Genomic DNA, 26,608 nt, shown 5'->3' on the forward strand with positions numbered 1-26,608 from the left:
AGCCAGTGGCTGAAACAGTAGGCTTGGCTTAGTACGTGTGACCTAAATTTCATGGCAGGAAATCCAAAGAGGATCTGTGAAGGGATTATCAATAGAGGGAAAAGCATGAAAACACTCTCTAAAAAAAAATTCATCAGATAGATCTAGAATGGGATGATAGATAAGCCATAAAAAGACATTTAAATGTTTTTGCATTTAGGAGATCTGGTAGAAGAGACATTGCTGTTTCATGCTATCTCTCTGTCCTGAAGATCGACAGAGGGCATATTGACTTGCAGTGGTACAAAGCATGCAGCTGAGTGCTGTGTGCTGTAGCAATGTTAGTGTTGAGTCATCAGAACTGCCTCCGGACCCAGAGCTGCGGTCTCCCCTCTAAACTATGGCTCTTCTTGGTAAAGAGCTTTATTAACATTATGTCAGTGTTGTTTCTCATTCGTAGTTATTTGTGGTTGCTAACTAAGAATGACATTGTCCAAAATTTTAACACGCCTGGTGTTTGATCTCTGCATGATGATCTCTTAGACAGAAATTCACGCTTTTTTTGCTTTTCCTTAAACAGGATTTTTGCTCTTATTCTGGAGATCTAAATTGGAGGTGCACAGATCAAAATTTGATGGACCATTTAAGATGTCTAATTTTTGTAACGTTTTAACTTGTTGATGCTGATTTTAGCCGATTCTGATTTTAAGAATTACAGGTGCATTTAGATAAGTTAAAATTTTAATAGGAGGGTTATTAGCGCACCTCAAAATAAATGTAATTTCTGTAACCAGGCATAAAAATGGGATGTTATAAGTGGAGGGAAATTTTGTGCTAGCAAAAGGTGTTGTGCACCACAGCGGTCCACGGCAATATTTATAGATTAAAGAAAATGTTGCATTCATGGAAGATTGCCAAGGTTAGCAAAAACTCACATTTACCAAACAACATCATGAAGATCACCAAGACTTTTGCGAAAGTATTTTGAGTAATGAGATAAGAGTAGAACTCGTTGTCAGTTATCTGCACTTATAGTTTTTAGGTTTCGGTGGCCATTACTTTTTCACGTTGACCCAACCTGATTTATTGCTGTTTTCACTTAAATTATTTGAAAACTACATCTTCTGTACATTGTCTGATATTCTAATTTATCTGATGGTCTGAATGTGACAAAAAAAAAACACACACACACACACAAGTCCTAAGAAGGCACATACTTTTATACAGGCACTGTACAGGGTCACCATGTGTCCTTCTACACATGGTGCACGCAACGTGTATCTGTTCCCATCCTTGCTATGTTTTCATTTTATATGAAATGCTTAATCATCCAAGCAAGAATTTGGAGTTTTACACAGAAGAGCCCAAAACCTCTCTTGTTGGCAATTATCTGGCAGACAAAAAAACAACAACAAAAAAATAACTTACTCGATTTAATATACGTTTCAATCAGAATTTTCTTCAAGAGAAAATGTTTGTATATTTAGTTGTGTAATTTTCCAGCATAATGTTTTGTGTCTGCACACAGAAGGTTGATCCCTCTCCCAGAACTCTCTGCATTCTGCTATATATAGCAGCTCCCCTCTGTATCTGTTTTAATCTTAAACCTCTAACTCAGCCTGTCTGATTCTTCCTTACTGTGCAATTACACAGCAAGACACACTGCATACTGCAGAGATTCTTTCTGTTTTGCTCTTATGGGGAATTATTGTTGCGATTCAGGCAAGCATGTCTCTGTAGCCTTTTTTTTTTCTGCTGAGTCACTGACGTCCTTAATCGTTCATATTTGTTAGGAGGATTGCAGATAGATAGGTCAGCTTGGAGCATTTTTGTTCTGTAAAGTCTCACATATCGCCCTACTTTCACATGTCCAGGTTCATATATGCTGATTAAACAGTCAACCACAATGGGACAAAATTAGAGATTTAATATTCAGAATTCTGTCGATGATTTCTGATTTTTTGTTCAATTTGACAGGAAAAATTGAAAAATTTTTCTTGACAAGAAAAAAATGATCTAAACATTTTCCCCAGTGTTCCTGCTATAATGCAGTCATTAAATACTTACACTTAGACATGAGGCAATGTCTTGTGTGTAAGAGATTAGTTACTGCAAAAAAAAGGCCTTACTATTATTTTAAAACAAAGACAAAACAAGTCCAAATTCAAATTTAGTCTTAGTATCTTGTGTAAAGAGAGCAACTTTTATTGCTAAACCTGTCTTTCCCACAGAAACCTTAAATATGTAGAAGGCTGCTGAAATTTCCAAATCCAACATGTTACATAATACACAGAGAATGAATGCTGGAAATTATCAAAAAAAATTATTCTGCCTCACTGTTATCTGCTTACAGTCTTGTTCCTTATAAAACATGAACAAACCTCAGACATTTAATGGCCAATACGAATGAAAAAAACCTTTGTACACCTCTGCGCAGTCTGAATTCAATTTCTTCCTCTTTATTAATATTTTTCTTTCTTACAAGAAAGAAATAGAAATACATTTGATTCTTCATCCCCTTGTAACATCTTCCACACCTCGTAGCCCTTAGGTATGATGCATTTACTGACTCAAAACGGATCTGATTTAAGATGTCAAATAGCCAGTCACCAGTCAGGGGGATCAAACTGAATATTCACTGTACCTTCCTCTCTGGACAAAATCCCATTTTTTTAGATGACATGTCTTCTGTTTTGGTCTCTCTCAGCCCACTCCAGTTCATGCCCTGTCCATCCTCCTCCTTCCGTGCTCCCGACTTTCCCTCCATCTAACTTACTCGGTTGCACGGACTCTCCTGGCTGAACCATCATGGCTTCCACACCTTTATTGCTGCTGGGCCTCTTCTCCTCTGTGTCCGTCACATGTAAGACTAAAAATACATTGGTAGAACAGATTGCAGTCAAGTGTGAACTCAATGCATTCTTATCGTTGGGGCTCATGACAATGTTTCTATGTTTCTTCCTGACTAGTGGCGGTCTTGTTTGGTGAACCCAGAATATATGGAGGTGAGTTTAAAACACCAAGGCTTTTTTAGTGAGCTTTTAAAACACAAACTAACATATTTTCTTATATTGTCTCAGAGGACGCTACTGGTTATGGTCCCATTTTTGAAGAAGAGCCTATGGATGTGGTCTACACCGATGACTCACCCGATAAGAGGATCTCCATGAACTGCAGGGCCCGTGCAAATCCTCCAGCTACGTACAGGTAAGGAGGACATTTCTTTGTGCACGGTATCTCTGGTTCGCAACGCCACAGGCGTGCTATTTTCCTGCACAGGTGGCGCCGGGATAACTGGGAGATCAAGCTGATGGAACAACCCGATGAACACTACAGCCTAGTTGGAGGAAACCTGGTTATCACTAACCCGATCCAGAAGAAACACGCTGGGACGTACACGTGTGTGGCCCGTAATATCTACGGCACTGTTCTCAGCAAGGAGGCCCGAATCAAGTTTGGATGTGAGCACAGGCATAAATTATATAACTAATAATCTATGACACTAACTTGGCTTTGAAAGATTGGTAAAAACCAATCCGAAGCTTCAAGATTTCATCATTATTATTTTTTTTGTTTTTTATTTTCTCATGTAGATATTGAAGAGTTTCCTGATGAAGAGAGGGAACCAGTGTATGTCAAAGAAGGCCAGGGAGCAGTTCTGCTGTGTGTCCCACCAAAAGCCTGGCCACGTATGTATGCACTCTTCATCGGTCAAAACAATTAGGATTTGTAATTGTTTAACACTTGTGTTTAGATGTTCAAATTTCACCTTACCCTCTCGTCTATGCTTTTATTTTCAGAGGAAGTAAGCTATCGTTGGATCTTCAACGAGTTCCCAGTATTCCTGCCCACAGACCGCCGTCGGTTCGTCTCCCAGAAGACGGGGAACTTGTACATCGCAAAGGTTGAAGCTCAGGATGCTGGAAACTACTCCTGCTTTGTCTCCAGTCCCATCATAGGAAAGAGCGTCTACTCCAAGTTCATCCCTCTCATCCCTTTACCGCCAGAAGACGGTTAGTCGAAATCTGTGGCAGGTTTAAATAAAAAAGTTTAATGTTTAGCGTCATTTATATTTGTCAGTTTTGTTGGGTTTTTTTCCCAGGTGAGGAGAGAAAGTACCCAGCTGACATTAGGGTCAAGTTTCCAGACACCACTGCAATGCTGGCCTCAAATATTACATTGGAGTGCTTTGCTCTTGGAAAGTATGTTTTTAAAGCTTTCTTGGTAGGCTTTTGTAACATGATAAAAATTAGCAGAGCACTTGCAAATAAATTCAGGCTGGACACAGACACAAAACACTGAGCTATGGAAGGCCGTGATCTAGTCTGTAGAGCCGCAGCTATAGTTTTTGAAAAACACATGCTCTAAAACCACTAAAAATGTTGCAAAAATTATTTTTGTAGTAAAGAAAGTTAAATGCTGTAAATGCGTTTGCAATGCAATAAAAGTGAATACTGTTCTCTAAGTATTGAGTTCCTGTCTTTGTTTATCGCCTTGCTCACTCAGTCCCATCCCACATATTGTGTGGAGGAAGGTGGACGCCACTGACCTCCCTGCAAATCATGAGATCAGCGAATCAGGCGCTGTGCTCCATCTGTACAATGTTCAGTATGAAGACGTTGGATCATACGAATGCGAAGCCATCAACACCAAAGGAAAGGACTGGCATAAAAACTGGCTTTATGTGGAATGTAAGACAGGTTAAATGTTTACCTTTTTTTGTATGAAATAGTAATAATAGTAATAATAATAATAATACTTGTTATCTTCATGTAGCTGCACCTGAATGGGCGGAAACGATCAACAACACTCAAGTGGACATTGGATCGGAACACACAATGCGCTGTGTGGCTTCAGGAAAACCTTTCCCTTTCATCCGTTGGTACAAAGATGGATATATGGTAAAAAAAAAATCTCTTTGTAAGCTTTTTCTTAAAGAATTTGTGCAATCTGAAGTTTTGTCGTTAAACACAAAACTGCACTCCTCTCTTGCATGTGGTTCCTCTAGTATGGCAAAGGCGAGCTGAAGTTTTCCAGTCTAACTTTTGATGACTCTGGGATGTACCAGTGCATTGCTGAAAACTACTGGGGCATCAAATATGCCAACGCTGAGCTGCGAGTTGTTGGTAAGCTCTTGGGGGCGAAGGAAGGAATCCTTTTTTTTTTATTTTTGTAAGACGGTTCTTCAAACTTAAATCCCCACCTATCATCTCCCACCAGCCTGGGCTCCAACATTCGAGCTCAACCCAGTAAAGAAGTATCTTCTTGGAGCCAGAGACAGACGCGTGGTAATAGAGTGTAAGCCGAGAGCCGCTCCGAAACCTCGATTCACCTGGACAAAGGGCAAAGAGGTCCTCTTCAACAGTTCACGGTCAGCAGAAGCAATTTCTTCTGTGAAACAGAAAAGTCACAAACAACTTTCTAATGAACTGACTTGATTCTGCTTGCTTGCAGTGTTTCTGTCATGTTCGATGGGAGCCTGGAGATCCGCAACGCCACCAAAAATGACGAAGGCCTTTACACCTGCTTCGCCGAGAACGACAGAGGGAAGGCCGAGAGTTCAGGATATCTTACCATCACAGGTTAGGTCTATCATAGTAGCAGCATTTATTCACCCAGATCTCTGCTTTTTGTCGTTTTTTAGTACAGTTATTGCCTTTAAAGCTAACTAGTTTTTAATCAAAAACATAGAACTTAGAAACTTAGAATAACTTTAGTCAGAACTTTTTTAAGGTCTTTCTTTTGTTTTGCAGATGGTTAAAATGAAATTATTTAAAGTGAGTTTAACATCAACATGTTAACTGCCTGTCAAAATTTGACTTGTTTTATAAAAAATGTTATGTTGGCTTACTGTCTCCAATTCTGTTGTCTAAAAAAGTTGAAATTTGTGATTTTATGTCAGATTTTTTTTTAAGGTTTTAAAGTCCTTTAGAGTTTTTTTATGTAAATTTATTAATTCATGGAAAAATCGGGAAAGAATTTAACCACTTAAATTCTTGCTATTTAAGTTAATCAGAAGTGTGTTAATACCCCAAAACCAGGGATATGTTTGAGCTATTAGAAAACACACACTTTCAGTTGTGTCTGGTATAAAAGAAAGAATAAATACTTGGTAAAATTCCTCATTGCCCACTGCTATGTATAATGAAGGATAAATATGTTGCAGTGAGCATAATTCTCTTCCGAGGAATTACTACAAACAAGAAGATTTTTGGTAAAAACATGATGAGTCCTAGCATTAAACTGAAAATAAATATTTAATGTAATATGAAAAAGGCAAAAGATATAAGATATGTTTACGCTCACTTACAATATTGTAATTCCTTATTGTTGTCCAACTTAAGATTAGTTTTGTTTTTGTTTTTTTTATTCTCAGAAGCAACAAGTATAACTGTAGCGCCTGAAGACTCCGAGGTTAGAGTTGGAGACGAGGTGATTCTTCACTGCGCTGCTTCACACGACCCCATGCTGGACATCACTTTTATCTGGGCCATTGACTTCAGAGTCATTGACTTCAATGCCGAGTGGCAACACTATGAGCGAGTAATGGTAAGTCAACATTTTTTTTTAACCTTGAAAAGCGTTTTAGTTTTTGAGAATTTGCATGTAATTACTGAAAACATGTTTCACAGTTGGAAATTTCCCGAGATCCGTTACTTTTTGTGTTGATCAGAGTGAAGATGGAGTCGGTGACTTGAGGATAAAAAATGCACAGATTTGGCACGAAGGTCGCTACACCTGCACCGCTCAAACCGTGGTGGATGACGACACCGCTTATGCTGACCTGAAAGTCGTAGGTAATTCAGTGCATGAAAATAATAACCGAGACCACCATCTGTCGTTTGCACTTGTGTTTTAAATCGATTGCACGTGAAACCTCCAGGTGTTCCCGGGCCTCCCGGTGTGCTCCGGATCGAGGAGATCGGCGACACCTGGGTGAAACTTTTGTGGTCCAAACCAGCTGAGCACAACAGCCCCATCCTGTACTACACTGTTCAGACCAGACACTTCTGGGCTCTGAATGAAGATGACTGGAGGAATGCCAGCACATGTGAGTCCTGATTTAGGCCAGCAGAGGGCCATCTTGCTCCAAAGACGGCCAACAGCAATGAACGCAATTCCAGTATAAGCTGTAGTTCAGTCAAATTTTAAGCAGCCCTTAATTGCGTCCCTCAGCTCCAAGTTTTCTCGATGGGACTCTGGAGAAAGCAGACATCACAGATTTATACCCTTGGATGGAGTACCAGTTTAGGATCATCGCCACCAATGAGTACGGATCCGGGGAGGCCAGTATACCTTCGCTTAAGATCAAAACATGGGATGCCCGTAAGTACATTGACAATTGTTTTATTTATGATTGTGCCATATGGCAGATTTTTAGGAAAAGCTAACAAAAGGCCGCTTTTTTTGTGCAGCTCCAGTCGTTTCTCCCACAGACGTGGCAGGATATGGAGGTAGAAATGGCGAGATTGTCATCACGTGGACCGTAAGCTTCCAAACTCACGAGTTAAATTCATGCCTCCTCTAAGTTTCTAATGTACATTGATTTCCTTTTTATTTGGCAATCGTCAGCCTGTTCAGCCCTGGTATTTCTATGGCAAGAAATTTGGGTACATCGTTGCGTTAAAGCCTCACAATGCCTACGACTGGTTTTATGTAACCATCTCGGACCCTGAGACGAGACGACACGTTCACATAGACTCCTACTTCATTCCGACCGAAGAGGACTTCCTGGTGCGAGAGTTCCAGGTGAAGATAAAGTCATTCAATGTTAAAGGAGATGGACCGTACAGCCTCACCAAGGTCATCTATTATCCAAGAGATGGTGAGAATTTGGTTTTAGATATACGCCTTATCAGTTTCTAATCACATTTACCGGTAATCTCAGTTTCTGGTGCACAGTATAATTTTAGAAGTTTTGTAAATTCAAATGTATATGGTTTTTTTTTTTTTCTTGTCACCCAGTCCCAATAGAAGCTCCCACAGATGTCTACGCCAGGCCCGTGTCTTCCACTGAAGCTGTGGTTTGGTGGCTGCCTGTGGTTGATACTGGAACTGGACTGCAGCAGTACATTGAGGGATACCAGGTATGGAGGTTTTCCTCCCATTTTTTAAACTAAATCAGCTTAATGTCAAGAAATGTCAAGAAATGCTTGGATTTGTTTTAAAAATAGTATCAACAGTCAAATTTGCACCGTTACATAACAGAATAAAGACTATAATTAATGACATGATAGAAGGTCAAAATGTTCAATATGAATTTAATGGTCTGTGAACAAGACCTTCGAGGTACAAACCTATACAACTCTTGAAAAGAAATCTTTGAGTTTATACTGCTTTACATGGAGTTTATTCAAATAAATGCCTTATCATGAGATGTCATGTAGGTATGGAAATTATATTAACGATCTTGACAGTTTTTTTGTTTGTTTTTTTTTTCAAATCACAGATGTAGATTAAAGTTACTGTACAAGATCTTTTTCTGTAGATTTTGCTTCCACACTATTTTCCAAAAACTTAATTATTTATACTGCAGTATATGAAGAAAATGTACTGCAGTAGTTTCAGTCTCATGATCATCTTTTTTTTTCAATAACTGTAGCCATATTTGCTTTTTTCATATAGGATGTGATAAAATAAATGGAAACTCAAATGAATTTGTTTTTCTAGCCGTTTCTTTGCCCTTTACATCAATGTTGACAACACTATCATACACACTTGAATCCAAATTTGTATCCATCTTCACTTTGTCACTATTTCCCAAGTTACTACATATGCCTACCATGCTATCCACAAAAAAAAACACAAGACTTACAAAAATGTATCCTACTACATAGATCAAATACTGGAGAAAGTATGACGATCCAGAACCGGGGGCAAATCGCATATTCGTTCCAGCTACAGTCAATCAGACCCGGCTGGAGAACATGCTGCCAGATTCGCACTACCTCATCGAGGTCCGGGCGTTCAACGGAGCAGGTTTTGGACCTCCCGGCGAACACTGTGAGATGTTCACAAAGAGGCCACGTAAGAGCGACATGAAAACGGACAATCAGATCTGTAATAATGCTTTTAAAATACTTTTAAAATATGTAAACTGTTTCTCCGCAGCACCCTCTGAGCCTCCCAGAATGTGGCGCTACGTCACCTGGACCGGACAATGGTTGTACGTGTGGTGGGATCACATCCAGTATGACTGGTTTGGGAACGTTTCTTTCCCCCTGTACTACAAGGTGGGTGCAGTTAGTGTTGTTTCTTCTCTATAGTAAGAATGCATTCAGGTTTTAAAGCTGCTAGGATTTTTTTACAGTCTACTGGGGTTTTATTCCTTTGTCAGGTCATGTTTAGAAAGACAGGGTACATCTACGGGAAGGTCTACATCACTGGCTGGCACTTTATGGACTTCCCAATGCCTCAGCTTGGTGACTATGAACTGATGGTTCGTGGTCGCTATGAAGGGGGAGATGGCCCAGTCAGGATGATAAGTATTAAGGGTAAGAATTAAGATAATAGTGGGTTATTAAATAAACTTCTAGTTGTTTTTATTATTAACTTTTTTTTATGTTGTTTTTTTTTTTTCAGGTAAAGCATCTCTGACCACACCCACAATCAGTTTCTTATCCTTGTTGCTGCTGGCGCTGTGTATTACAGGTTTGTAAATTTAAGAGTGAAGAAAATACATTGTATATAATGGACTTTGGAAAACAAATAAGAATAGGACCTTGTCATGAGTTGTCATGAGAAATCTTCACATGGTAGTTCAGTAACTAGTATCTGTTTTTTGTGACAATACACTGGAAATTTTTGATTTCCAAATTAAAATGGGTTGTCGGCACTTATTCTGGACCATGTACTGTACAAAAAGAGCATGATGTCTAAAAGGAAAAAGTGAGAATTTTACCTGGATTTTTTTTGGAAACACAAGATCAAAAATGTTTAAAACGCAGAGACGCTTTTCATGGTAAATAAAGACAAATGACGACTCCTGGAGCCTATATTTAAAACACTATTTAGAATGAAATAAATGTATAGAAAGGCCACTACGCTGCACAAAAAACACTTGTTCTTGTGATCTTTTTACTTAGTTTATTTATTTATTTATTTATTTATTTATTTATTTTTAAATGTTGAAATGGAGCTTGCACTCAAAACATTAAGAACCATTTGTAGACTACAAGAACAATCACTGACGTTAGAAAACAAAGATTTTTATGTACAAATTGATATGATTAATTTGTTTTGCTTTTTATAAAACACAATCAACTTTTATACATGTGTATTTTATTTATTTATTTGCCTTTGTTGAAAAAAATTCAGCTGCAGGGTGGTATGTGGTCTGAGTTATTCACAAGTGGAACACAATCCATGCTGGTATTGTTGATATATTTTAAAAACTGCTGGGATACAAACAACCTAATTTGGCATGCTTTTCTAACCGAGTACTGCATTGAATATGGAAAAGTTTCAGGGGTTAGTGTAAGGCCAGAATTCCAACAGAAAAGCCACACGTACATAGGGAAAACGTGACGTTAACATTATTATACAGCATCATTTTCAACTTTTTCATTTCTGGTTGACTGAGGTCTGATCAGGTCTTTGTAGGTGTTCAAAATGGTGAACTGAGAAGAATAACAAGCTTCCCTCTCTTTGCAACCCAACTTTTGGGTCACAATATTTGAAAAAGTGTTTAATGCTTTCTGTCCAAACAGCATAAACCCAGCAGTTTTTTTTTTGGTACATATTGCAACATTAAGGCCACGGATGGGGAGCTATATATGTATCGTAATGCCACTTTCCTTTATGTAAAGCTGGAAAACTATTAAACAGATTTCAACTGTCTTGATATTATTTTATGATCTTCTGTGCTCACGATGTCAGGTTTGAGTTTCAGCACATTAGCATTGACTGAAAATGTAAAAACCAAATACGTTTGCTAAAAATAGGACTCAATGAAAATAAAAGAAATGTGGAATCTCAGAAAACACATTTCAATACAATTTCTGCAATCTCACCCACAAACCATGAAATAATTGGTTTAAGACTTTATCTGTATGATAACCTTGATAAAAAAAAACCAAACAAACAATAAAACTCTCCAAAATATATACCATGTTGATTTTACTTTATTTTAAAACTTTAAATCAACATGTATTCTAGCAAAATGATATAAGCACAACCTAACTTAGGTGGTATTTTTCAAATGTTTCTGCACAGAATCTAACTTTTATTGTGACCTATAGACACCCCAACAAAAATGGAAAAACATGATGTATAGTTAACACAAACTATAATTAAAGTATCTGATATAAAGTGTGAAAGTCTGAAATTAGTGGTGTATGGTATTGGCGATGTGTGTTCAAAATTCTTCCTAAGCAATTCTTAAAAAAAAATAATAATAATAAAAAAATAAATAAAATAAAATTGTATAAAATGGCCCAGCAAACAATTTTCAGAGTTTTGAAAGTGTGACTCTTGAAAACCTCTGTATGCATTATACTAGTAACCCACCCATGCCTAGCAACAAAATAAAACATTTCAACTTCTAAGAAGAGAAGGACGCTTCTTCTTCTTCTACTACTTTTTTTATTTAGTAGAGCACAACTTATGTGTGGGTAACTCCATCCCACAATTTTATTTCCTTATAGAAATAGAAAAAAATAATGGTGTCCCTGTCAATTACAAAATTAATCATAGAGTGTTTTTTAAATTATTTTAGCAGTGAAAATTAAATGTTACCACTCCCAGACCACAAAACATACATCCATATTTGCACTGAACACCCCCGGGATCTTCATGAAATGGTTCGTTCCTGCTTTGCTCGCTTGACAGTGACCGTGTTCAGCAGCAGTCAGTAGAAGACGAGAACGACTGTGGCGGTTACTGTGCTGCCAAGAAAAATAATAAAATCAGGTTTTCAAAAGGAGAGAGAGAAAAAAAAAGACAGGAGTGTCAATTTATAGCCCAGTTTTTCTCCAAGAGAAGTGGGTAGACTGTGCGAGATTGTCAACCATTTAGCATAGTTAGCTTAGCTACAGGCTACTGTTTGCCTCCATTTCACTAGCATATAATGAATGAAGGAAATAATTTAACAGCATATTCATCTATGTAACTTGTACCTGTACCTCTTACCACATTTAACAACAGATGAGTCAGTCAGCAGCAGCTTTAACCCAGATACCAGCATAACCCCTCCTCCCTGTCCCAGTGGAAAAAGGTGAGCAACACTGTGTTCAGCCTATGTGGATGATTTTTCCTGTCTCTCTACTCTTTTTACAACTACACAACAAAAACAATTTATTTATTACTCACAGAAATTCAAACAATCTTTAGAAAATCTTCCTTTAGCACACTTTAGTCATGGGGCCCAAGATTCCTGGCGGTGCCTCTGCCCCCACACCACCTGAATCAAATAAATGGCCTGTTTCCAGCCCGTTTGCAGAGCTGATTGACTGCTATTGAGGGAAATTAGCCATTTGATACAGGTGTGTTGGAGAAGGGATGCGTGTAAAAGTTGTATTACAGCAGCTCTTCAGAACTGGAGTTGAGTACTCAAAATTTAGACTAAGAAGGAGAAAGCAGCTCAGCACTAATTAGCTGAACAACACACAGGTGAGTTGTGGTAAGATATTGTAAGAGAGGCTGAGGAAACCAGTAAAGACTGGAATATGTTTACAGATAGGTTTTTAAAAATTCACCTAATTGTGCAGTTCAGCAAAATGTATAAAAAATGCTACATTTAGTGTTGAGTATTTGAAGATGTATGAATTTGAATTTTCAATAAAATAAAATAAAAATCTCATAAAGCCTAGAATTAAATGGTGAAGTAAAAATTCAGTCACCAGATGGCAGTGTACCCACATGACATTAACTGCTGCCTCAGGTACATTTTATTCCAATCTCATTATAGAAACATGTTTTTTTTTTTCTTTACTTGAACAGAGGCACACCCATTTTATTGCAAGATAACACATTGTCACGTTTGTCTTTTTCATTTTGTTTAGTGTACTCCTGCCATCTGGAAATCTTATCACACAATTCCAATTTTCCTTTTAGTTTCAAAATAGCATGTCTGTAATATCTGCAGCCGCTCTTTGAAAAACATCTCCCTCTCTCTCTCGCTCTCTCTCTCTCTCTCTCAGTGGCTTTTATCTTTCCCACGTCTATTACCTGTTTCTTCCTCCTATTTTACCTCCTTCCTGATAAACAAATTACTCCGCCTGAGAAAATCCTGCAAGCAGCAAAAAAAACAAAACAAAACAAAAAAAAAATCAATCTTGCTATCATTTACAAACAACCACAGCAGTCACACAAAGGTGAGTCCTTCCACAGCAATGGGGAGGTATTCTTCCTTCAGGGAAGTATATTAAACAACCCTGTTGTGATATCTCCTTTGGGTTTTATTAACATCCTCAGTCTGATTCTTCTTTTGAATACGTTGTTTGTCCGACTGAGAAAACAGCGACTTGTCTGCTTAGCATTTGGTTGCCTCTTCTTCACATGAGCAAAAATATCTTCAAAATGTTTCTGTGCAGCTGAGTATTGAATTTAGACCTCATTTTTGTACATTCACGTCAGTATGGGACTGTGTAAGATGAACAATACGCTTATCTATCTCTAAGCCGGTGATTATTTTTAGGATGCAAATGTTTGAGCAGAACTTTCTTGACTATAAAATGTAGAAATTCAGCTCAAATTAGCAAATGCAATGTGCAACTGTAGTTGAGCTCTGACTTTAACTGTGGAAAAGTAAAATAAAGTGCTAATCTTGAATCAGTACTCAGTCATTACTTTTGTAGGCAGCATTGACGTTTCAGGACAAAATAGACTGTTGAATTAGTCATTGGAAAAGTTTGGAGTTTTGCCAATCTTACGAATTTAAGTGAATGGGATTTTTAATGTACACAACGAGAAATGGGGAGATTGAGATGTAGGATAAGAGCAGAAACATCTAGTAAAATTCAGGTTAATCGTAATTGATACTGTCGCTATGTCAGTGAATGACTTCGTTCAGTTCCTCCGCTGCCATTGCTAAAACTACAGGCATAATTATAAAATATCGCAGAAAATTGACTAAATTGTTTACAACTTCTTCTGTTTGCTGATTGGCCCTGTCAAAAATTGATCGGAGACAATCTGAATCAACGGGAGAAAGATCGGATCTGACTGAAATCTTGTCAAAGCATGGGCTAATGTGAACATGTTTCATCTAAACAGAATAATGGACTGTCAGTAAACTGAAAATATTTCCTCACCGGGTGCGACAGGGACTCAGAACTGGGTCTTGATAGAAACAGAGCAGGAAGAACTTTATCAAACACCGTTTGTTTTCTAACTTCTGTGTTTTAGCAGACACCAAAAATATTACCAAACGCCAGTCTCAGATGTTTGATAGAGTAAATAAGCTTCCTTGTTGTGGTAGCATACACCCAGTTATTTACATATTAGATATCCTCCATTTGATCAGGGAGGCTCTGATTGTCACATTAAACCTGTGATGGCGGGAGCACAAAGACGGATTTTGTAATCAAGTTGAGGCCCTTAATGCTCAAAGCGTGCTCCGCTTGTGATTTCTATACCCTCGTCGCATCATTATCAAGTCCTTTTAGCCCTTTTACCCCCAGATTTCCTTCCTCTGAATTAGCCCCATATCCACATGGTGCATCGTCTGTAGTTGAGCAAGATATAAATGTAAATCTATACTTGTCATTAAACAGCAGCAGGTCTTTATCCCACAGAAGAAAAATACCAGGAAAAATGCAAAAACCAGGCCATATGCAAAGTAATCGGCATGAGCCATGAATCACATCTCTGCCCAGACCCCCTGGCTAACTCACTAGTTAGCTCAAACCCGAGAGGCCCCAGAAGATTTGTGTCCCACAGAGCAGAGCAACAAGCCTCTTCAGATGGCTCCTGGGGTTTGGAGGCACCCCTCCACTAAATCTTACTGACAAATCTTGCAGTGTGGTGTTGGGTTGTGTTAATAATGCTGCTAACCTGGTTAGCAGCCTTGAGGACCATGTTCCCTGGTTCCTCTAGCTAGTTCTGTGACAGAAATAGGCTGCAGTGTCAGATAAGTAAGTAATTGCCTCTTCTGCAGAGAGTTTATGGCCTGGTTCACTGTGTGAGAAACGGGCAACTACAAATTGTCTCCTCCTGGTTTTGTCAGACCATTGCTTGGGATTTCAGAATTTTAACAATGTAATTAACATTTTAGCCAGGTTATTTGTTGACAGCAATGCTGCTGGAAGATTGATTGTGAGTAACTCCCTGTATGATAAATACATGTATGTGCTGCGTTGTATTTTTTAAGCTCCTGCTTTCCAGTTTAATCATACTTCTTTTTTCTTTTAAAATCATAACATACCTACAAATATGTCCTTCCAAATATATTAATTGAACTGTTTTGTACCTTCGCCTTTATTCAGATAACCTGTGGCTTCAGCTGTTGAAAACTGATTATTCATTTACTCTTTGTATTGTTTTTTTTTTTTTTTAACCAGTCACTGACATATGACGAATCAAGACGTGCTTTAAATGCTTTTTTTTAATCCACAGATGTAAAAATATGACACGAGTTGTTGACAATTGAATATTTTTCTGTCATTTTTGCCAGGTATTGTTCTCAAAGCCAAAGAAGATTTCTTGGGACTCATTTTCTTTGCTCGTTTTTTTCCTGCCCATCATTGCTGTGGAACTGGAGTCTATCTTGGCAGCAAATAGTGAAAGGAGGGGTAAACTGTGAACAGGTTGGCAGTCGATCACAGGCCCAGCACAAGCACATAAGATGAAAGACTTTGCATGCAAAATGTGGAAGGAAACCAGAGTAATCAGTTTGTGCAAGCACAGAATTGTTATGCAAATTCCAGAAGACCACAGCTTAAATCAACAGGAGTAATATTTTGGATAATATTTTATGTTTGCGGCACCGTTTATCTCTAAATGAGCATTAGGTTCCAAAAAGAAAAAAATACTAAAATAGTTTCATGTCAAAGGAGATAACAGTGTAATGGTGAACATGAAAACCATTTGCAACTTAAGCCTAAATGTACTCCGACCACTCTAATATTAACATGTCAACAATCTCACACCGTGTTATTTGCAAATGTCCTGCAATTTGAACCAATGTCACAGTGGTGCTTCCAATATTCTTTTATTTGCCGAGTAAGCAAATCACAAATTTAACAGACAACCAAGAAAACTTGAAATCACAATCAATTTAGAATGTCCAGTTGTAGAATATCTTTTGTTTGATGGAAGTAAAAAAAGCAGAGCTCCTCAGACAGAGAAAACTCTGAGACTCCTAATACTTATCTGCCAGGCAGTAGGCCATGAAGTAAATGTGCTCTGTTAGCTTGACAAAGGATGAATGCGAAGCTTGTCAGGTCAGGAAGGAAAAAGTGCGAGCAATGGAAACACCTTGACCCCCAATCTCCACAGAATGGCCTCTGCAGTAATAATGCAGCCATTATAGCCAATGACAGCATTGCCTCCTCCTGAGTGACTGCGCATGGCAGCGCTGTGTGCAGCATCGCCACATTGCTATCTATAAGCGCCAACGCCATTGCCATCAGATAAAATGCATACATCTTCGAGTCTGAGAGCATGTTGGAATCCTCAGATTAAGGAGAAAACAAATAGTGGAAGATAAATGTGTTTAAAAAGATCCTATATAAGGACATGGGTCTAGAGTTTTTTCATTTCTGGGTCTATTTAAACTAATAGCAACACCAACACATACTAGCAGTACTATATGTACTAATAGTGCTAACTTCACAGTCATAGATTTTTTTTATTTTATTTTTTTCCCACAGGGATGAGGTTGCATCAAAGTAGACATCAAATTAAAGTTTAGCGGGAACTCAAGATGGCAGATTTCCCAAATATTCCCTTTATAGTTTCTTTTCTACTATGACGGATCCATCATGATAAAAATGTCAACTTCAAACGGTGAAAACGTCTTCGTGAAAATCTGAAGTGGGAGCAGATGCACAGAAAGACTGAGACTCAGCGGTGCCTCTCTACAGATGCGTGTCAGGTTTAGGCATCTGTACGTTCTTTGTCTCCACTTAAAAGCCGTCTCTCTGTGGGGGATTTAGCATTTTTATTCCCCGACAGCAACTTAGGAGAAACCCCTTTTAACGCACAGACTCTTGCATTATCTCAGACTGGTGTCAGCGTGGATGTTGGATTGCGTCAGGCATTGTTGGCTCAGGTTCAGTCTCGAATGATCTCTGCTTGTTGAACGCACTCGTTATATTGAGAATCATTAGTGGCACTGCATTAGGTGAAAGTCCATCTTCTGTTTTCTTGCACCGCGCGCGCCCTCGCTCGCATTAGCTGCCACTTTCCCCCCTTTAGCGAGAATTGTTGTCCTCTGTCAGCCGTAAAACTTTATCTCCACAGAAAAAGAGCAGTAAAAATGTCACTCCCTGTGAATGATGAGTCTCCTGTGCGGCCCCAAATGGCATCAAATGTGTTGCATTGTCAGCTTCAACAATGGGTCCCCCTTCTTTATTTGTACAGGTGACATCAGTTGTAAACGTCCATAATGCCCTGCTGGAGCTGATGGGGTAAATGTGCAGGACATGGCGCTGGCGTCTGCAAGCCCCTGACAATTGAGGCAAAGCTGCCTTTTCAAATTCCAAAATTTTCCACCTATCTTGCTCTTCTTGGACACCCAAGAAGTATGAATTATGAGGTCACAGAGGGGCACGCTTTACGGGGGGAAAAGCTGGTGGTTGGCATGTCAAGGTACTGCCAAAGCAGCAAGAAAATACAGCGGAAGAGCTGCATTCAGGATCCAAATTTGAGCCTTTCTTTTGCTTTTTGGAGAGTTTTCTCAGTGGGCAATTTCAATTGAACTCTTGTGTTAGTCAGTATATGTTGGAGTAAGCAGCAAGGGTCAGAACTCAAGCAAAAGCGAGTGGGGAGCAATGTTGACTGAAATATATTAAGCACTGTTACCATTTTTTGTTTACTTCGAGAATGTAAATACATGGCTCTGAAAAATACTTGCACCCCCTTGCAGATTTCTCTTGTATCTGCTTTTTTGTCACACAAGTATGTATGCAAGTTTCTAAATAGTGATTTAATTTAACCAACATAGTGCGATGTAGAAAAGTCACCACCTCCATCTGTTAAATCATAGCTTAACTGTGTGACCAGTGTATTTCACTATCCAAACTTAGTTCATGCTTTTATCGGAGCCTGACTCTGGCTCCGATAAAATTCAAATATAAGTTGAAGTTCATGTGTAAGATTAAAGGGTAAACAATGTAAAAATATAAAATAAAATAAAATCTATGTTTATGTTTTAGTCTAGAGAACATGTTGACGCAGATCTTTTCAGAAACACATCAGTGTTCCAGAAGTACTTCCGATGTCTTGTAAATTCGTATTGACATCAACAATTGACAAAATACCACTCTAACTTAAGGTAATTCGCTCTACAGCACGACTAAATCTAATTAACACATTACCGAAATTGAGGTACATCATCGTGTACCTGCTCTCCAGTGATTACCCTCTTAAATACAAGTAAAAGCAATAGGTGACAGGCTTTGTGTGAGAATGAGTTAATGTGGTATTCTTAATTGAGACGGATGCATTTTTAATGACTCATCCTGGCTCAAAGCAAGAGAGGCATCGAATTATTCAAAATAGGTGATAAATGCTAATGGCCATACAACTGCCTCTGGCGGCAACTCAGAGATGAAACTTAGCAGTTTCTAAGTGTACTTTAGGTTAATCTTGTGTATTTTAAAAGCAAAGAAGCCGCCTGTACTTGAACGCAACAGAGTACAATAAACCGAAAAACGAGAATGTTTTAATCATCCTGTTTATCGGTTTTGTAACCTTACCAGTTTATAGCCCGTGCTAATATTTGTATCCAGTGAAACATCTGTTTTCCGTGTCGGGTCAGCGGTATTCATCTGGATGTTTCAGCTCTGGATGCTCCCCTCAGGGTTGCACTGAGACCAACACACCTACACAGAACCACGTCGACTCCAAAAAGCGGGCACATCGTCGTTACACGGATGACTCGCCTGCCGAAAAGCCCGACAACTGCTCATATGCAATGTAGAGGCAAGCTTGGGTAAACATACAGGCAGATGGGTACATAAACAGAGATGAGCATGGACTGTTTTCTTTTGCGGCCATCTGTCAATTGTCACAATCTCGAGGGAGGCTGCAGACTGCGCCTTAGTTGGGTGCTAAAACGAACGACTTGGCAGATGTTTGGGAACTTACTAAAAACCTATCCAGTCTCAACAAGAACCTGCCAGCTTCATTTCCCATGGGGCAACACAGCATAGTCCTGTCTTGTAGTGTCACTTAATTAATGACATCATGGCAAAATGAGTGGAAAAACATCTGTGTTTGCCTGCTAATTGTCTTTGGAAGACATGCACCACAGAGAAAAAGTCAGGACGCTCATAGCGCCTGGGAAAATATTGATGTTGGCTAAAGATGTTTTTCACATTATAACCACAAACTTCAATGTAGTTTTTTGGAAATTAATGAAATCGAGCAATACATCATTACGGAAATCACAAATGAAAATGTGTGCATATATTTGCCTGCTATCATCATTATGCCTATACACTTAAGTAGTTACCAGTGCAACCAGATCATTTTAGACATTCCCTTCCTGGTTATAAAACATGTGAAGCTTTGGATATTTAACAGAGTACTGACCAATCCAACCAATTTGGTACAACTGGAAACCGACCAATAGATGGGGTGAAGAAAGCATGACAAATAGCAGCATCTGATGCATCCAGAAAGCGATGTATCAGATGGCTAAATGCCACACTCAGCAGACTTTGTAGTTTTTTATGAAACCATGTGCGATTGTCTTTCAACATAGCACATGACTTTGCTTTATTGCATCAAATTTCAATGAAATACATTAAACGTTGAGATGTGACACAAGCTAAAAAATTCCAATGGATATGAATACTTCCCATAAAATTCCATACATTTATTTTTATTTATTTGAGTGAAAGGTTATCCAGTGATATTTCTTCCACATTCAGAAGCAATGTTTCCAGTCGCATACAAGACACGTCAACATCACCCGTGTTAAAGTGCGTCCTTCGATGCATTTTGCGTTTGCGCGCAGTTCTTAGAATTCTCTATTAATCATTTTACAGCCTGACCTCGATAAAGGATAATGAAAAATGATGTAGGTTTGATTAATGCGACATGCACACGCAGCCGCACAGCCCTCAGCATATTGCAAGCAACACCTCCCAGACAATAGGCAACGTGTTCGGTCAATCCTCGTTGCTCCCGCAGTCCCGTGTCAGCTACTGATGGATGGCGTAGTGAAGCTGCCATTGTTCGTGAACATTACGCAAATTAGCTGAGTCCAAAAGCTCGCTCCCCGCTGATGTGACCAGAGCTCCCCTGTGAGAGATTAGTTACTTACATCATCTGTTTGAAGGAATAAGCCTTTATAAAGCTATTTCTTTGCAGAGTGATGAAGTTTTGCAGTTAGATTTTTCAGTTTAAATAAAAACGACTAAAGATAAAAAGTTTCTTTTTCCACTTCGGTTCTTGGGTTTAAATGGAGGTTTGATTAAAAAAAAATGTATGACTTGGTCAAAGATTCTCCAAAAGGATTGACTGTTATTTTTTTTTATCACATCAAAACTTTAGCCTCCTTGTACAAGTAAGCTAATCAGTTTCCATCTACCTCTGCTTGCACCAATATTCAGCCCAAACTGTTCACTTTAAAGTATATTGGGATCAGTAACAAGTCGATTCCCAACAGTCAAAGCCCCAGTTCGGGTCCACGTTTCCACAAGTGCGTTTAAATGCAACCCACATCCGTTTGTTTGAGGGGTATGCGAGGATGAAAGGTGTTTCAGTCCATCACAAGTACGGATGCGTAGAATTTTGTGAAACACAGCTGGGAGCTAAAGATGAATATGTTGGAAGGATACTCATTAACCATGGAGGATCTGTGATGCGTTTTCTCTCTTCCAGAGGCATTTTTTAGAAAGCATGCCATCTTTAGCTTGTCGAAATACAAGGCAATCTTGAATAAAATTCTCAAAGTGTGGCTCATTTGTTCTTCAAACACATCTGGAGAGATTTTGTAAAGTCAAAAGTCCCTCTCTCTGTTTGCTTCAGGCTTGAGTTCCAGAAATTAGGTATAAGAGCTGTCAGAAAGGGTGCAAATATCTGCGTCAGGTGTGATTTTCCCCACTGCCAAATAAATGTTTGATTCATTGACCATTTTCAGGGTGAGAGTACAGTACAGCAATAAAATAGGAATTTACTTTAATTTGTTTTCTATGCTTTTTTCAGGGCTGCCAATAATTGTTTGGTTAAATTCAACAATACACTTTCATGAAGCTGCTGAATACAAAGGGTGACAACACAAGCAAATTTACTCCCTTTGGTCTCCTATCGGGGAGAGAGAGAGAGAGAGAGAGAGAGAGAAAAGGAAGGTCTTTCAGGTATTTATTTATTTAATTTCAGAAATTGTAATGGTGGATTTCCTAAGGCAGAAAAGCTGTTTTATTTTGGAAGTAATGTAATTTTCTTTTCTTTTTCACCAAGTCTTTCATAGCCCTTTTAAATGCAATAGTGCAATCTGTGTCCCTTCAGTAATTTAAGTTTTAGAGGTTTTTATATTTGTTTATCTGTCCAGCATATTGTCCTCCACCAGGCAAAGATATATTTTCACACATAAATACACCACCGTATTTTGCAAAATGTAGCTCACGCAAACCCCTGTCAGATTTCTGTGGAGAGTAACGTTCTGAGTTGACTAAGATTTCTGACTGGAAGCGACATTAATGTTTTGGAACCCCAAACATAAATCTGACCGTTAATCTGTGGAGGGATCTAAAAGGAGGCCTTATTTATTTAACTTGAGAAATTAAATTTATCACAACACACACATTTCCAAAAAACAAACACCAGTAGAAACATGTCTTGTAAAAGCTTTGAAAACTAAGATTCTAGATTTTTTTTTTTTCATGCTTTTTCTTAATCAGACTGAAAAAAGATTAATGTTTCTGGGTTGTTCTTGTCATGCCATGTTGTTTTTTTTTTGTATCATTTTCCATTTCTCGCCTCATCCCTTACCCTTGATTGCCTAATCACTTAATCTTGCTCACCTGTGTAATTATCTTCACCTGTTCTGTTTGGGATGTAAGCCTCTCCCAGTCACGGCACAAGTGTCAGATTATTGATTACCAGAAGCTTCATGCAGATTAAGCTAAATGTGAACGTGACACTTTTTCTTCCATCTGAAGCTATGCTCTTTACCTGCTTCTGCCTGGTTATATATATATATATTTTTGGACTCTGATCTAATAGTTTTGATCCTTTCCTTACTTTTGGCTCTTCTCCGTCTGCCAGCCAGATTTATAAACTTGTTGAATAGCGGAGCTTGTGATTCTCTTGAAAATTCTCCATCACATCTGCAACTACACCTGATATCCCCTTCTGAGCAAAACTGCCCATCTGTCATAAGCCGTCTTAATTTGGAAGAATAAAAATCTTGATGATTGGATTTATGCAAAGAATCTTAAGATCTGATAAGGGTACTTTTTGCCAAATGTGACACCATGCCAATTCATACTTAAATTATTGGTATGTTTGGAAAGGGAAGAAGTCACTACTGCATTCATTAAAAAAATCAAAAATGCATGTTTAGAATCACTTTTGATGCATTTGGACACTTCCAGGCTCAAATACCTGCAACTGGTCAAATTACCATGTGGTGAAACAAAAACACTTATGTTTTGATGCATAAGTTACCTACTATGTTCTTTGGGAAAATATATCCAGTAACCTAATTTCGAATTGGGTTCTTGTGGCATATTCTTCCCATCTCTGGTGTTCATTGTTCTGTGTGATCCAACATGAACAAAGTCATTCTGAAGAAGCAGACAAGTCCAATCTGCTGCCTCAAAAAGCCATTAACCTCTTTGAGCAGCTAGATCTTACCCATCGACTTCTGACTGCCCTTTTTGTCAGGTGCGATTTCGAAACCAATTTCCCTCCTTTCCCAAAAACTACACTATGTAGCTTCTCGATGTTCAACGTTCCAATCGGCACCATTCGTTTAGGGGACCAAAGGGAAGAGATCTGTTTAAATGAGACTGAGAAAAGCTAAATAAATGCAGATTATAATAAGCCGGGCATGTCTGACCTCCTGGGATGAGCAGCAAATGGCTGTAATTCTGTGCTAAAGGTTAGTGGTGTCAATGGTAAATAGTGAAAGGCGTGACCCCCCAATGCCAGAGAACATCAAATGAAGGTTAAAGGTCAGAGAACAAGGGCTTGGGGTTAATAAGGTCAGGCAGTGATACATTACAGTACTCCTAATGCAAATAACTCTAATGGAAACCAATGAGGGGGAAGTTTATTATTTATTTTTCTAACTAACGGACATCGTTCGTGTCTGAATTAATGACGCTCAAGTCTCTTGATTCTGTTTTAAACTTACACAAAGCTGGTTAGAAGCAGCAGCTGAAGTGGGCATGTTTCTAATCACATTTCAGTTTGCCACAAATTCATAAATTATGGTTTGTTAAATACACAGGAAAGCTTTGTGGTATAAATTTACCACAAAGCTGGGCATCACAGTGTGGCGCGTGGCCGTGAATATGACCCCAATTTCAACGGAGACCAAAGTGCATCTAATAAAATGATGACTCATTATGGTCATTAGCAGGAGTAATAAAAAAATTAAATATGGGACTCTTTCTTGTGACATGTTTGGAAAGGCTTTTCAGGAACATAAGTATTTTTATTATTAAACCTTTGCACAGTTTGTCATATAAAAACCCTAAAACTCCATGTATTTTTATCAAGGTCGTCTATGACATACTGTCACATAATGGTGTACAAATGGATAGTTTTCAACATTTTGTATAAGTAGATATCTGGAATTTTTGTATTCAGGAGCCCAAAAAGACCAATAGCAGCCATTAGCTGCAATTACAGACGGACGTTTTTAACAGTTTCTACCAACTTTGCACATTAATTTTTTATGTTTTTTTGGCAACAATTTTAAGCGTTTAGTAAATTTTTGATTGGATTTAATTCTAGGTTTAGGTTTACGATCATTCCAACACATACATTTTCTATGATCTAAACACATTATCAGTTTTTAGATTAGCTAAACCAATGGGGAAAATAACTCAATGAATTGCTGTATGTTGCAACAAAGATGTCGGCGTTTAAAAGATGGAAAATACAACAAAAGAACTTTATCGCGGCTTTCAGTGAGACGCAGAGCTGTTTTATTCATCTGATTTTGCTTAAATCAGCTTTATAATCTCTTTGTTCAGCTTTCTTTTTTTTTTTAAATACCAAGATTCACGTAAGAGGAAGATTGCATAGATTAGACAATTGGGAGCAAGAGAGTCGAAACTTTTCATCTGTCGCATAACGAGCCTGAAATCTGAGCTTCTGCAAAAGATGGAAGGAACTGTCATCAGGAAGATATTTGCATAAGTGCTAAAGAATAAAGCGGTGACCCGGAGACCCCCCGACTGATGTAAAGCGCCGGGTTCCGGTGCGGACCAGCTACAAGAGAAAAGACTGCGACGAGATCCGGTTGATCAGACAACAAGACTTGCAATTATCTCTGCTGCAGCCCAATCAGGCACACCGTACCGAAGCAAAGAGGCTACAATCAATCTCCACTACTTCTAATGAGCAACATATTTTTCCTCCGCCGTTGAAAAGATAATCAGTAGCCGAAAAGACGGGTCAACAGGTCCTCGCTGCAACGATGTCTCAAAACAGCAATTGGCACAAATCTTTATCAGGTGTGGCAGATTTATTGCTGGAAGCCTTAAATCCGTCAAACAATTAACATTTTGTTTGGTGAAAAAAAAAAAAGAAGCTGTAACCTTCAACACTGTCAGTTTTACGTTTAATTTAAATTATGCACAAATGTGAGCTTGTAGGGAAAAAAAAGTGGATTTTCTTTTTCTTTTTTGTGAAGCAGCTACTGCTGAAAAGAACACAGAGTGCTTTCATAATGTGTAGTGCCTGTTTGAGTTATTACCAAAGTAACAGATGAACTACATTTCTGGTTGAAATCTCCAGACTTGAGCACGAATGCGTCATTTTTCAAATGAAGACGAAGGAAATGCACTCAGGAAAATTCATTAATTCAGTTTGAATCATTTTTTCTTTTTCTTTTTCTTTTTTTTTAGGTCTGCACAGAATTCCCTACAGTACTGTCTTTTGGGGCACAAATGAGCACTATGCGTAGTTTTTAAATGTTTTAAACATTATAATAAACTATACAGAGAAAACCAATCAGCCTATTGCTGAACAAAGTGCGCTTTATGAATTTTTGAATAAAGCAGTATCATTTAACTGATGTGATGATCGCGTTGAAATTGGTTTCTTTTTTTTTAATACATCACTCTCTCTAATCTGATCTTTCATTGTTGCAATCTCTTTAATCCCATCTGCATGCAAATTGTGATGTGTTGTTTTGAAAAGCAGCTTCTTGAATTTGTGACAGTCTAAATCCCACAATGTTTCTACGAATGATCGCAGTGGAAGTTAATGAAACTCATGTTTTGCGTGAGTTCATCCATTCTTATCCTGATATAGCTTAGCAATGTAAAGTGACATTAGATGTATTACACTTGATGTGTTTTTTTTTTGTCTACTCGATTTATACAACAAAAACAGCAGAAAGGGAAGGCTTACTATTATTATTATTATTATTATTATTATTATTTGTACTCATGCATTACTGTCCTTGAACTTTTTTGCCATGTGAATTCATTCTTTTTTTTTATGGAAGGACACCCTTTTGTGGTCACGTTTCCTACATAAGATTAAGCTGTTGTAGCTGCAAGAAAACACGAAAAACATTAGCGGGTTATGTTTCACAGGCAATGTTCATGAGTACGTAATGTGACCGTACCAGCAGTGGAACTGAAAACGTACGCGGCGTTGCAAATTCTCTCATAAATGTGCCTCATATTCTTTCTTTTTTTTCAATCACAAACCGTTTCAGCCAAAATCTATTTGCAAAAACACTGGCGACGACTGTGCCACGCAACAATTTTCAAAGAATCATTTTTCTTGTAGGAGAATTCAGTGAACTCATTCATCGATTTGCGTACCAAGTTTGACCTTCTGCCCACCCCCGCTTGCTAAAATGTTGGAACAAAGACGAATTTGTCTCGGCGTTGCATGAAGACAGTTTGATTGAGGAGCTTAATCTGCCGCCGGCAACCTTAAGTGTCAGTGAGAGCACCAAAACAAGAGAAACTGCACTCATTCTTTTGCTACTATGGCGCTCCGGTCAGACCCACTCGACACAGCCGCTTTGTTATGTTTCTGGGGAGAAGGGAGCTCCCAGGTCAAATCAGACAGATATATATATATATATATATATATATATATATTTATTTATTTTTTTCCGTAGACGCAGCAGAAGATCCGTCTGAGCAGGCTCTCACACACACTCACAGGTGCACACATCATTATAGCGTGGCTCCACCATATGAGGCTATTTCAGTGACAGATCTCTGCTTAGCGCTCCTCTGTCATCAGCTCTGTCATATTGCCTCGTTGCCATGACAACCACAGCATGATTTCAAGAAAAGCAGGTTAAAAAAAAGAG

General features: G+C 38.5%; 1 protein-coding gene across 1 annotated transcript; it reads left to right on the forward strand.

Annotated features, from left to right (window-relative positions):
- The first annotated feature begins 2,666 nt into the window (after positions 1 to 2,666).
- cntn1b (contactin 1b) lies at positions 2,667 to 11,071 on the forward strand. Its single transcript, XM_007578865.2, has 23 exons — positions 2,667 to 2,842; positions 2,949 to 2,984; positions 3,060 to 3,186; positions 3,259 to 3,440; positions 3,573 to 3,668; positions 3,780 to 3,992; positions 4,082 to 4,181; positions 4,486 to 4,670; positions 4,756 to 4,880; positions 4,988 to 5,105; positions 5,200 to 5,350; positions 5,434 to 5,561; positions 6,356 to 6,528; positions 6,653 to 6,776; positions 6,863 to 7,030; positions 7,156 to 7,305; positions 7,395 to 7,465; positions 7,552 to 7,804; positions 7,945 to 8,066; positions 8,817 to 9,006; positions 9,091 to 9,212; positions 9,317 to 9,473; positions 9,562 to 11,071. The coding sequence occupies exons 1-23, from the start codon at positions 2,788 to 2,790 to the stop codon at positions 9,636 to 9,638; spliced, it is 3,123 nt and encodes a 1,040-aa protein (XP_007578927.1). The 5' UTR covers positions 2,667 to 2,787; the 3' UTR covers positions 9,639 to 11,071.
- The last annotated feature ends 15,537 nt before the right edge of the window (positions 11,072 to 26,608 follow it).

Source organism: Poecilia formosa, unplaced genomic scaffold, assembly GCF_000485575.1.
Source record: "Poecilia formosa unplaced genomic scaffold, Poecilia_formosa-5.1.2 Scaffold9, whole genome shotgun sequence".
NCBI lineage: Eukaryota > Metazoa > Chordata > Actinopteri > Cyprinodontiformes > Poeciliidae > Poecilia > Poecilia formosa.

Coding starts and splice junctions, on each gene's coding strand:
- cntn1b (XM_007578865.2), top strand. CDS start 2,788: ATGGCTTCCACACCTTTATTGCTGCTGGGCCTCTTCTCCTCTGTGTCC. Junction 3,441..3,572: donor GGCCCGAATCAAGTTTGGAT/GTGAGCACAGGC, acceptor TTTCTCATGTAG/ATATTGAAGAGTTTCCTGAT. Junction 7,031..7,155: donor CTGGAGGAATGCCAGCACAT/GTGAGTCCTGAT, acceptor TGCGTCCCTCAG/CTCCAAGTTTTCTCGATGGG.